Here is a 12,811-nt window from a genome sequence, read left to right as displayed (position 1 = left end):
CATAGATTTGAAATTTTCTAAACTTTTTGGCTGAAAAAAATGAACTTATTATTGTTTTATATTTGGCACATATTTGAGGGCGGCTTTGTTCCACGAAGACAATACCAACCTCGCAATCAATTGGTACAGGAATGGAAGTTGAAGGAGATACGAAATCTGAGAAAAAATGCACCTTTCATTTGCTCTGAGAATCTAATATACACAGTTTGCATGAAAAAAGACACCAGAAAATTAATGGGACTATAACTTAACGATGAAAAGGAGATGAATTAAATCAACAGTAGAAGGAGATGAATTAAACAAAGCTAGAGAAAAAGATGAATTAAACAAACAAAAAAGGAAGAAAAAGATTGTGACTGAGAAAAACTTAGAAGAAACACAGATCAACTTATTTGGCATATGGGTGAAGTGATTAAGAGTAGAGAGAGAAACTGATACTAATGTCTAGAGTACTCTCTCTCTCTCTCTCTCTCTCTTCACTTAAGCATGAGTAGAGAATGGTTTAAACCTATAAATAAAAAATAAATAGAAATAAAAATTTCTCTCAAGAATGGCTGAAAACTGTTAAGAAAAATAAGGGCAAACTCCACCTAATCCTCAAAAATGGCTTAAAACTGTTCAAAACAAGGGACAAACCACCTAATCCTCAAATTAAAACCCCTAGGCCATCGCAGTATTCAAAATCTCAGAAGCAACCAATCAAAACAACATATGAAACAGAGAAAGCAAATAGGGTTTGATCCCTTGCTCTATGATGAGGTTTTGTAGACGCTACTGATGTACTATGTAAAGCTTCTGTGAAACAATTCTCATCTTTCTACACAACTCTTTAATGCTTCAAAGAGAGAGAGAGAGATCTGGGGGCTGAACTTAGTGTGAGAGAGAGATTAGGGTTTAGAGTGTCTCTGTTGAGGGGGAGAGAGAGGATCTCTGATGAGAGAGAGAGAGAGAGAGGGTTTCCTTTGAATGATAGGAAAGGGGCAGTTGGGCAGGAGAGGGAGAGAGAAAAAAGATGGTTAAGAGTGGATGAGAGAGGGAGAGAGACGCAAAAGATTTTGACGCACCAACTGAATCCCGTAAAATTCAAGTACAACTTGAATTTCTAGGGATTGAGATATTTGGAGGTTATCTGAATATAAAAAGATATATTTTGACCCTATCAAACAGGGCATATTAACTCGTATAATTTGAATTACAATACATTATATATTATCCTAAAATATTAGGATATTGGCGTTCTGTCAAACAGACCCTAAATTTTGAATAAAATGTTAAAGAAATACAATTTCATGCACATATCATCTTTTTCTTTTTTCTTTTTTTTTTTTTTTGGGGGGGGGTGGTGGTTATAGTTCAGCAGTAGGAATCGAACTTGAGATGTAGACTTTCATACACATATCACTTAGCAGATAATAATTCGTTAGGACAAAGAGAAGCTCAAGAAATTTGATGAGTAGCTTATACTTTGTCAAAAAACATAAACCAAAAATGGTGGACCAATCAGCTAGGACCCTGTAAAAAGCAAAGACCAGGTACAACACAAGAGGCAAGAAGTGATGACTACTAAATCCTAAGTATTGTAAAATGAAACATGATTAAAAGTGTAAGCCATCACTAGAGATGCACTGGAAAGGAAAAGTTCCAGGTATCTAACAACAATGGCTTGTCTCCCTATGCGAAGGTGTAAACATGATGTTAGAAAGACCTCACTGTATGAAGAGTCTGTCTCTCTGCTGGGCCCCTCGCATCAAATTCATCAAATTTTCAAACTTCAAAAACGAAAAAATTTGCATGAAAAAAACTTGGGGGAAAGCATCCCAACATGTATCTGTATCCTATATTGATGTCTTTGTTGATTGTGAGAGCCTTCAGATGTGCAGACTGGAATTAATTTAAGGAGTTTCCAAACCAGAAATGTCATTTCACAAAACTAAAGGTTTGAACTGGTCGAAAGATCACAGGGGTCACTTCCTCCATAGGTCCTTCATAGGAAATTAGGAGACTGGTGAGTATAGGAGAAAAATCTTCCAAGTTTTATCATGAAATTGAAAAATGCATTCAACAATGATAGCTCTTCATAAATCAAATTGAGAAGAAATATCCTTCTGTATCTCTAAGCAAACATATCAACATCTTCCACTAGTCTAAAACAGAGCAGGTATTTGAGCTAAAAATGACAATCAAAGCCATATGTGGACACACAAGATTGCAGCTGAGAGAAAGAGATTTGAGATAGACTTGCGGATACTTTAAAACATGCTCAACTGCTATTAATTGCCAAACAGGCCCATTACATTTTAACTTACTACTTATCCACTTCACATGACTTATGGGTGTCACATAAGCCCATGTCTGGGGTGGTCCCAGCATTTAAACTCAAATCCCATTTTTGACCATTATGGATCAACACACCTGCCCAAGCTAGGTGTCATTCTGCCAATGGGTCAAAATCCAAGGCTCAGCCTGATGATCTCGGTGGTGTACCAAGTGCCACCATCTTAGCCATATGTCCACACTATCTTGCCCAAAATCTCGGTCCAAAGGTCTTGCTGCTAGCCCACAGGTGGCCCTCTCCACACTGCACTAGCCTCGCCTTCCATCAAGATCGGAAAGGTTGGAGGTGCCCTTTATATACGTTTTTCGCTCTAAAGAACTCCCCAATTAAGAGAATAGCTAAATTGCCTATAGTATCACAAGTCCGTAAGGGACTTGCAGGTCCTCTAAAATACGTTCTATTGCTAAGGGAGGTACCACACTCCACGCTTAGCCGGACATAGGTATATGTGTTGGTAACTGAAGACACCTTGATGAGGGGTCCCCTTGCTTGATTAATGCTACAATGTGAGATGCAGTTTTAAATATAATTACAATTTTGTAAAATCTAAGTAATAAACATATAAATAAGAATGTTACATTCACTTTATTTTAAAAAAAAATTGTCCTTTCAAATTCCACACATCCACATTTTACTTTTTTTGTATTTAATGTTCCCATGACTTCCCAAAGAGGACCAAAATTTGGAATGAGATCCAGGAATTAGGTCATAACAGGGAATGGGAAAAAGAATCAGTTCATGAATCCCAAAATGGGCCTATAAAGTGCCAAAGCCACACCATGGAAGGAGTTTCTAAATGAAACCTAAGTTTTTGCTTATTATACTTTGGATACAAAATACTTACTCACATTGTACATCAAGGCATTCGTGCCATGGTTTATCATATCGAACCCGATGAATACGTGGGAATCTCAAAGCATAAGGTGAAGCAAAGACCTAGACAAAAGGCAAGATTAATCACAAAACAACCAAATAAAACAGAAAATTGAATAATGGATACATCTTTATATGACACCGTAATTGCCAAACCCGCACTTCTATCATTGGAAAAAAATTTATGATATAATCAACAAAACTAACCTCTGTCTTTATGGTTCTTATATCACTAGTGATTGAAAGTATAATTGACCTAGTACAACATAAATAAAGAGTTAGACATCGTAGTGAACACATTTTTTTTAGTAAGAGAGCAAATGAGAGAACTTCATAAGTATCTAACTTTTCAGGGTTGCCAATCCAAACATCTGGTCTTTCCTTGGAATGATTTGTCACCTCATAAAAGTTCGGCGCCTTCTTTGGGTTCTCATTTTTCCTGCCAATACATATGCAGAAAGATGATAATTATAATAGTCAGCTAAAGAATCCATGCTAATGCCCAATTTTATTGAAGCATCAGCAAATGATTCAACTACAGCAGAGTTTGTTAGGTGACAAAACAGAACACGTGCATATACTCATTGAAGCAACCAGAATCACATGAAACAATCCCAATGGAATTACAATGAAATGTCTTCTGAAGGAATCTAGATGTGTGATTTTGTGAAATGGAATTTTCGCACCAAAACCATGAATCAGATCACCATTAGTTTTAACATAATCAAAGAACAAAGAATCGGTTGTTAAGCCCAATCAGACACTGTTTAGCCATTAAAAAACAATAACCTATGCAGATATTCGAGACCTTTCCAGGTCCAGTGAATTAATCAAGAAGCCAGAATTATGAGGAAGATCAACCAGTAATCCTACGGACATGGCCCTTGTCAAATGCAAGTTCAAATACATTTCCCACATCAAAACATAATCCAGGTCCGACAACTATTCAGACTTTGGACTGAACATAGAGCTTTAACATGAAACTCACAATTCAACAGCAACATAAAAGCTAAGTTGATAAAATTCGCCATTTAACCTATATCTGGATCAGTCTCTCCTGCTATATCAATGACCATATATGGCATATCATTTTATGCCAGAAGAAGCACTTAGAATCAAGACATTCAGAAGCCAATCATTTCAAAGGAACTAAGCCAGGTTACAGAACAATTTATAAACAACGCCTGTAACACACATTCCCAAAGAAAAACATAGTCATTGTAATGAAGAAAAGATATACTAAATGCCAACAAATGCCTACTTCTTTCTTCAAAAAACAAAGATCGAGAAGACTTTGAAGTGATTCCTAAAAGTCATATGCATTAATTGATATCAAATATATGCATTGAGTGGATAGCAACCTGAGTTATGCAAGCTGATAAGCATGAAACATAATATGATTAAAAAGACGTATATTTTAACAGTTACCTTTTTCTGCAGACACTCAAAACAAGGCCTTATAGTTGAGAGCAATTTTGGAAGCAAACAAATTTCCTCAAATACTTGGGGAAAACATTATGTACAGGAATTACCTAAAATAAGGCTTCAATTTATTCACTAGAACATCAAGCTCATCTTCCGAAAGACCCGTACCAACACGACAAAATGAGAGAAACCTGCAATGAAGTATTGACAAGATAAGAATCATAATATTTATAAAAGATAACATGGATAAGGAGATGAAGCATCAAGATACAGATAATCTAGGTTTTAAAAGGCATAAGATGCCGCCTACATGGGTACCTCATACCAGAGGTGGCCAAAAGAAAGGAAGGGGCAGTTACTACCATAGAAACCCCCATTTTTATAATATATATATATATATATATATATATATAGAGAGAGAGAGAGAGAGAGAAGATTAATTAAGAGAAAGAGAGGCAGATACTGGTTGGTTGAAGATAGAATAATAACACACCCACAACCCACGAACCAGCACTTTTCAAGTGAACAAGGACTGGTTTAACAGGAAGAATGGCTGCATAGAGATGGAGGGAAAGGAACACACACACAAAACACAAGAATACACAGGGTAATGTTGGGTGTTATTTCGAAAGAGAGAGAGTGTAATACCACACCCACAAACAACCCCAATTTTCAACAGAGAGAGGACTAGTCCGGAGAGGGAATGGTTGAAAAGAGAGTGGAACAAAGCACAAAAAACACACACACACACAACATAACCTCCCTCTCCAACCCCCCCCCCCTCCCTCTCTCTCTCTCTCTCCCCCACAGGTGTATGCATGCTTGTGCAGACAAACACAGACAGCACCACAGGCAGGCACCTAGATAAGTTGCTAGGCACCCGCCCAGATGGGCTCTGCCTAGGGCAGCCCACCCAGGCCTAGGCAGGGTGCTGAGGCCCTTCAGCACCTCAAGCAACCGCCTACACATCCAAGGCAGACACCTCTAAATACACTGCAAATAATTATAAAGGAAAAACCTGAATCAAGAAAGCAACTATATATAGACAAAGTAGACTGCAAAAGCTTCACCCAGTTACCCCCACACACAATTTAAGTGTAATTTTTAAATCAAAAGGAAAGAAATGTCAATTCAAGACTTCAGGTGGATAGATGATAACATGGATGTATGCCAATGGTTTAAAAAACGGATCGGTGACCCGGATCGGGCTTCCAAAAAACCGATCCGGATCGGCGAATCGGCTATCCGGATCGGGAATCGGGTGAATCGGTCAGAATAAAGCTTAAAAAAAATTCGAAAAAATTGTTAAAATTCATTATAAATATTGTTTTTTAGGAATTCAATAAAAAATGAGGGTACTCCATTAAGAATTTTCATGTTTTTGAATGAATATGCGAATATTGATATGTTCTTTCCCTGCATGAACCGCCATTCAGCATTTAATTTACAGTATTTCGTGCTCATCCCTACACTGTTGCTGTTGGGACTCGATATGTGAATAATATGGCTGGGATAGGGTGTCCTCAGAATCATCTCTCTCATTTTCTCTTTGAATAATATGGATTAAAAAAAAAAAAAAACAAATTTTCAAAAAAATCAATCATGGATTAAAAAAAAAATCACAAATTTTCAAAAAATTCTATCATGGATTACAAAAAAAAATTCGATCATGGATTAAAAAAAAAAAAATCACAAATTTTCAAAAAATTCAATCATGGATTACATAAAATTCGATCATGGATTACATAAAATTCGATCACGGATTACATAAAATTCGATCATGGATTACATAAAATTCGATCATGGATTACAAAAAAAAACAAACAAAAAAAAACAAAAAATTCAATCGTGGATTACAAAAAAAGAAAAAAACAGTTCGATCATGGATTACAAAAAATTCAATCATGGATTACAAAAAACTCTATCATGGGTTACAAAAAAAGCAAAAAACAAAAAATTCAATCATGGATTACAAAAAAAAAAACAAACATTTCGATCATGGATTACAAAAAAAAAACAAACATTTCGATCATGTATTACAAAACATTCGATCATGGATTACAAAAAATTCTATCATGGGTTACAAAAAAAAAAAACAAAAACAAAAAAATCGATCATGGATTACAAGAAAAGAAAACAAACATTTCGATCATGGATTACAAAAAATTCTATTATGGGTGACAAAAAACCAAAAAATTCGATCATGGATTACAAAAAAACAAAAACAATTCGATCATGGATTACAAAAAAATCGATCAAGTATTACAAAAAAATCTATCGTGGATTACAAAAAAAAAAAATCCGTACGGGACTCGCCGATTCCGTACAGTGAATCGGCGATTCACTGTACAGAATCGTCCGGTTCTCTCTAGAACCGGACGATTTCCGATTTTTTAGGCGATCCGGTCCCCTCTTCACGATTTCCGAGTCGAACCGGGCGAGTCCGGTTCAACTCGGCATTTTTTAAAACACTGATGTATGCTATTAACAAATTCATAAAATAAAAGCTACAGCACAGAAACCTGCCACTTGGCAAGACAACTTAAAATGCACTGTAGGGATGGTACGCACCTTGTGGGATAGGTACCAGGGTTTGCACGATCTGCAAGACCAACCAAAAATTGTGCTACCTAAATTTCATAGAAACAAGTTCCAATTGAAGACATATTGGATGGAAGAAAAATTGATCTGACAGAGCTTTGGAAAAAGAGTAGTTACCTCTCCACCACGATGCCCTGACCCAAAATAGCCCCCTGACATACAAGAGATTTCAATCGAACCATTCATAACGAACAAAGGAAACTTAACAACTTTGTCATAATGGCCTTATCTACAAGTAACAAAAAAATGGAAATCCAACCTATAATTAGCACATCAAGATCAGAACCAGTATGGACATAGTCAGGCTTCAGTTTTAACCATTTTCCACTACGATCACCAGGTTCCCATTTCGAATCTAGATCTTTTAACACTATCCCTTCATCCCTAGTAAGAAGTAGAAGATGCCCAGCCTTTAGACAGCAGTCAATGAATAAACAATCTTTGCATAAGATAGATTAAACAAACAAACAATTCACCTTGTAAACTCAAGTAAAAACACAATTTTACTTCTAAAGTTTCATGGGAAATCAGCAAAAGCATATGCCTAACCTGTTCTCAATGGTCTCTTTAAAAAACTTTTCGACATCTTCCACACTGTAAGCTATGAGAGACCAGCACGGTTCATCTGCACAAGGTGCATAAGCAATCAAAACACATGTATCCAACCACGAGATTGACTAAATAAATAAATTATCTGGCTCTCATCAGTGAAAGAAAAAGAATCAGTAGCAACAAAATATGGGCAACAGAATGTTACTAACTCACCAGAGGGACGACGAACATTAAGGCCACCATCAGGCACTAAAATTTCTAACCGACCCTTTACAGGTTGTACAACTTTTCGAAGAAGTTCATGTCGTTCTCTGAGGCTTTGATGGATAACACTAGTATCTCCAACATAAAGAATATCAAATGCAACATCTAACAGTCTTTATGTCAAGGTAAAGTCAACCAAATAAATTATTCTTGAGATGGATAAGTAGTATCTATCTGGGTAAGGACTAATAAGAAGTACCATAATGGAAATTATCTGGGTAAGGGCTAATAAGAAATACCATAATGGAAATACAAAAACAATAACAACAGAGAAATACATATAAAATGAACTATGCATTCAAAAATACTGCTTCAGACCCTCACTCGGCTAGCCCCAGCTCAAGAGGTCAAAATTCCGAGCTTGCTCCATTTCCCTCGGGTATTTCAATGATCAAATGATTACTCCAAGAAAATTCGATATCAATATGCCACATACAATAAGATCAAAACACATAATAAACCAGATTCAAATTTAATAATATAGATACCATTGAGTTCATCAATTTACAGTGGATCACCATCTAAGAGCAAGCACATCCCAGTGCAAAGGATACAACATAACTGCAAAAGAACAAACATAAGAGGAAATCCATTTAATGATCCAATGTAATGGTTCAGAAACAAACATAATATCAAACAATAAAAGTTAGGTGAAGAGAACCTGCCGATCACCCTCGATACCGTCGTTAGAGGCCTTTGCTGCCAAATAACATTATAATTTTTTTCAGAAATTGCAAAAACCTGGGACTAATGATGAAAAGAAAGACCAAGCTCATTATGTTAAACACCTATTTCCTGATTCGAGCCAAATTCTGCAAAACGGTTGGTAGATGTATCCCAGACCAACATTTCCCCATCAAGGATGCACCTGTACAGAATTCCATAAAGAACATACGGCAGTTGTAATGTTATCTTTTAAGATTCAGACAATGAATTTAAGAATATAAGGGATGAAAAGTGACATATCAAGGCATCAACCACAGGAAAAAAATGTGGGTTACTTGAACATTGAAGAAGAACAACAGATGAATTGCAATTGAAAAACATGCATATCTCTGACCTTTGACTGGCAGATTATGCTAAGATCTAACTATGATGCAATAGTAATTTGTTATGAGCACAAAAACCATTTGAAGAATCAGCACTTAAGAAGGTGATATCAGATAATGAAGGGAATAAGATATCCTTAATTGCAGGAACCTCGTGCTTGGGTACAGGGCCAATATATTACAAGTAAAAACAAGAACTCAACAAGGAACCAGGTAAGACAGTTGGAAAAGAAACTGTACAAAAAAAGTACAATTGAGATTAATTTACCGTTCCACCAGAACATTTTGCAGTATTAAGCTCGACATGGCATGTCCGTACTCCGGGTGGTCAATGAAATTCCTTCAGAGATGGAAAACACAAATATAGTCAATAAGTCAAATAAATTTTGCATGACAGCCAATAAATCAAGAACCATTTTTAAATAGCTTCAGGAGAAATAAATGGTAGAAGTACCACTCAATCATTCAAATGATATTAAAAAAGAAGTCGACACTATAAATGTAGTCTAATAAAAGCAACTAACCAACCTAGATGGCCTTTATCCAACCCTTGAATAATAGTTATCACGTGTGTAACTCTACACAAAATTATTCTAAAGTTCTAGGGAAAAAATAATTTCAACAAATTCAACATGATTTTAAGGTAGTATACAGCAACATTAAAAAGCAAGTTTAATGATGTCGATGTTGCAAATGCATAGTTGGTCAATGTGCCCTTTTAATTCTTGGAGAACCAAACAATAACTAAACAAAATATATGACAAATAATTACCTAACTACATTCTGCCTAAAATCCCAGAAATAATAAATACCCATACATATATTAGTACCTCGAAAAGAAGCATAATTCATTTCCATTCTTATGAATTTGAATACGATCTCCATCAAACTTGCACTCAATAACGACTTGTTTTCCATGAAGCTGAAACACAAGAAAAATGTCATTCTATGTTTATTGAAATACCAATGGAAGGACTTGCCAAAAAAACTCTTAATTAAAGGCATATGAAATAGAGATGAATATGCATTGATACTGCATTATGAATACAAAAAAGTGAAGGTCAGCAAAGGGCTGTGGTTTTTTAAAGCCACAGCTCAAATCTCACTAGAAAAGGTGGATCCAGTGCCCAAAAACCCTCAAATTAATCATCTCGGCCTCAGAAATTATGGACAACAAAAAAGAAGTGGATATCAAGCCCTCAAGGTAATGTATCTTGTAACATGACATCTGGACCATTGATTTTCTGCCAGATTTGCTTCATGTTTGGAACTCAAATTTTGTAGCAAGGATGGAAACAGATCTTCAGGCCATCATAAGGGTATCTGGTGTGGGAACTGCATTTTCCAATGGGGTTCTAAGGTGCGGCTTTACTTTTTATCATAAAGCAGTGGCCTTACACTAGCTGCACCCGTATAAAAAAGTTAAGTGAATCTCAGGAACCAAGAAGCCGTTCATAAAACAATAATCTCTGAACTGTACTTGCATGTGTGGACATCCTGATTTCACTCAAAATTTCTAAACCTGAAGCCTCTAAAAACCTGAATTACGTTCACATAACCTCAAGTTTTTATAATTAATAACACATTAAAAAAGGCATCAAAACATAGAGTTCTTATAAAAACTAAAGAAGCAGATCAATTTGAAGGCAGCGCAAAAACCTATACTCCCCACCAAACCTAATTACATTTAATTAGCCAACTGAGCAACCTTTTAGCTTTTTAGGTGCATGGGCAGCATGACATGCATAATTCATACAAGCATTGACCAAAAACAAGTCATTGCATAAACTTCAACAAGCCTCCATGGAACTGACTAACAAAACCTTTTTCCATGCACTACTAGCATCAGCAACTCTCATAGCTAATTGAGGGCGCACAGCTTTCCCAGCTTCTATGTCCTGCACAAGGAACAAATCATCCCTGAGTAGGAACTGCCAAACATGCAAATAAGCACATATGGGGAAAGCATGCAAAAAAACTGAATAGAGAGTAGCAACCTGTTTTTTACCTAAAAGAAGTAAATGAAGCATAAAGAAACATGAATTTTTTCTTCCCAATAAAAGCAGGAATCCTTGTGATTTCAATTGAATGAAATGCACAGTTGACATATTTTTGCAGAAATCACTCAACCAGCATATGCTAAACTAGTAAGAAAAGAAGCAGTTTCAGGCAGAGATGGACTTGAATTTTCTAAATCACACCACCCTAATGATTAGAGACTCTTGGATTGAAGGTGAGCAAGCCTCCTTCCCCAGATAGTTGAACATGAAACAGTCAATCCACTTGTATAAACCAACCAGAACAGGATCAGCTCCCGTAATAGTTCAATCATCAGAGTGGTTCTGACAGTATTAACTCAAACTCTTTTCAGTAATTGGATGCAATAGGGGGACTTCCTGGAGGCCGTCAACTCTAGTACTACGCATGAATGTTTCCAACAAAATATTACATTTAGCAAGCTTATTTCATGAACAACTTTGAAGCATCTGTACCTTAAACTCTACATTCTTCTACCAACAATTCCAAGGCACAAAAACAAAAACTAATGTATCCAAATTTAAGAAGCGTAATTAAACCATATCCTTCAAACAGCATCCCCTCAACACATTCCAACATTCAGCCATAGGTCCAGCAGCTTTATGCCACCAAATTTATAACCGTATTCTTGTGTTGTGAACACTAACCATAACAAAGGCATTTTATGAATCAGAATGGACAAGAACAAGTTTTCCCGCATTAGGATTTCTTGATATTTATGGAAGTAATTCTAATGACTGACAGATTTGTGTGCGTGTGCAGGACAAATATATATACATAGATCAATAAATAAATATATATATATATATATGCATATATATATAGAGAGAGAGAGAGAGAAGATAATATTTACAACCAACAAACACACACCTACCTGTCTCTTGTTTCGTTGAGTTCGATCTTTCAGTTTTTCGCATACTAATTTTAGGTCACAAGTCACATTGAACAAGTCTTCAGCATCAGTATGAAATTCACGAAAGATGCTCTTTTCACTAATTCCAAGTTTTAGATCTGCACTATGAGAAGAGATTAAAGTTCATCTATGACAAGAACGTGTCAAAAGTATGTAAATTACTGTATTGAGAAAATGTTCGAAATAGAAATAGTAATCACCTTTAAGTATAATCATGACAATCCACTTCATTTCAACAGAATTCGTTTTCTTAATAAGCTCAGAAAGAACGGATGTCTTTTGCTCCCTGCAACAAATATTTTATCAGTACAATACAAAGATAAGAGAATGAAAAGGAAACAGGTTATAAGAAACAAGTAAAGTTTGTTTGCAACTCTCAAATTTGCAATTCTCAATTCTCAAATTTAGATTCACCCATGCATGCAGAAACAGAAATGTATATGAAATGCAGATGAGCACCTATTTTCAGCTGCTGCCAAACGATCAAGCAAATCGTTCACCTCTTTAATTGTTAATCCTCCAGAGGTCATTCCTTGCCTGCGTTGTAAAACCTGGCAAAAAAGAAATCAAGGGCAACAAGGTCCAGTGAAAATAGGTATCACAGGCCTCGAGGTTCAAGGCTTTAAAGTAAATTCATAGCTTTCACATCATTCACATGCATGCCAAATATGACAATTTTTTAATGTTTCAGATGTTGGCAAATATCTCATACCTATCTATTAGAACAAGAACCAACAAGGGAATGCAAAGAAAAAACACATA

General features: G+C 35.9%; 1 protein-coding gene and 1 non-coding gene across 9 annotated transcripts in view; both read right to left on the bottom strand.

Moving 5' to 3' along the window:
- The window catches only part of ATLIG4 (DNA ligase IV), a 31,875-nt gene that overhangs the window by 17,105 nt on the left and 1,959 nt on the right, over positions 1-12,811 (bottom strand). Inside the window, exons 2-19 of one of the 8 annotated variants that reach the window (XM_088849435.1) lie at positions 12,509-12,600; positions 12,250-12,335; positions 12,011-12,147; positions 10,923-10,997; positions 9,930-10,021; positions 9,368-9,439; positions 8,839-8,918; positions 8,712-8,749; positions 8,605-8,611; positions 8,000-8,155; positions 7,784-7,859; positions 7,494-7,618; positions 7,352-7,386; positions 7,205-7,263; positions 4,741-4,824; positions 3,555-3,647; positions 3,416-3,464; positions 3,184-3,271 (exon numbers count right to left, since the gene is read on the bottom strand). In XM_088849435.1, coding sequence (XP_088705561.1) covers positions 3,184-3,271; positions 3,416-3,464; positions 3,555-3,647; positions 4,741-4,824; positions 7,205-7,263; positions 7,352-7,386; positions 7,494-7,618; positions 7,784-7,859; positions 8,000-8,155; positions 8,605-8,611; positions 8,712-8,749; positions 8,839-8,918; positions 9,368-9,439; positions 9,930-10,021; positions 10,923-10,997; positions 12,011-12,147; positions 12,250-12,335; positions 12,509-12,600 — 1,444 coding nt within the window. Of the gene's footprint in view, positions 1-3,179; positions 3,272-3,415; positions 3,465-3,554; positions 3,648-4,740; positions 4,825-7,204; positions 7,264-7,351; positions 7,387-7,493; positions 7,619-7,783; positions 7,860-7,999; positions 8,164-8,604; positions 8,612-8,711; positions 8,750-8,838; positions 8,919-9,367; positions 9,440-9,929; positions 10,022-10,922; positions 10,998-12,010; positions 12,148-12,249; positions 12,336-12,508; positions 12,601-12,811 lie in introns of those variants that run through there. The other 7 variants (XM_088849414.1, XM_088849421.1, XM_088849405.1 and 4 more) reach the window with 7 other exon arrangements.
- LOC148783954 (small nucleolar RNA snoR145) lies at positions 1,598-1,748 on the bottom strand. The gene has a single exon (XR_016047593.1). It is a non-coding gene; the product is annotated as a small nucleolar RNA snoR145 (small nucleolar RNA).

This window comes from Amborella trichopoda, chromosome 1, assembly GCF_054954075.1.
Source record: "Amborella trichopoda isolate Santa Cruz 75 chromosome 1, AtrichopodaSantaCruz75HAP2 v2.0, whole genome shotgun sequence".
Taxonomy (NCBI): Eukaryota; Viridiplantae; Streptophyta; class Magnoliopsida; order Amborellales; family Amborellaceae; genus Amborella; species Amborella trichopoda.
The sequence above is the reverse complement of the archived record's forward strand: the minus strand, read 5'-3'. Positions and strand labels throughout refer to the sequence as shown.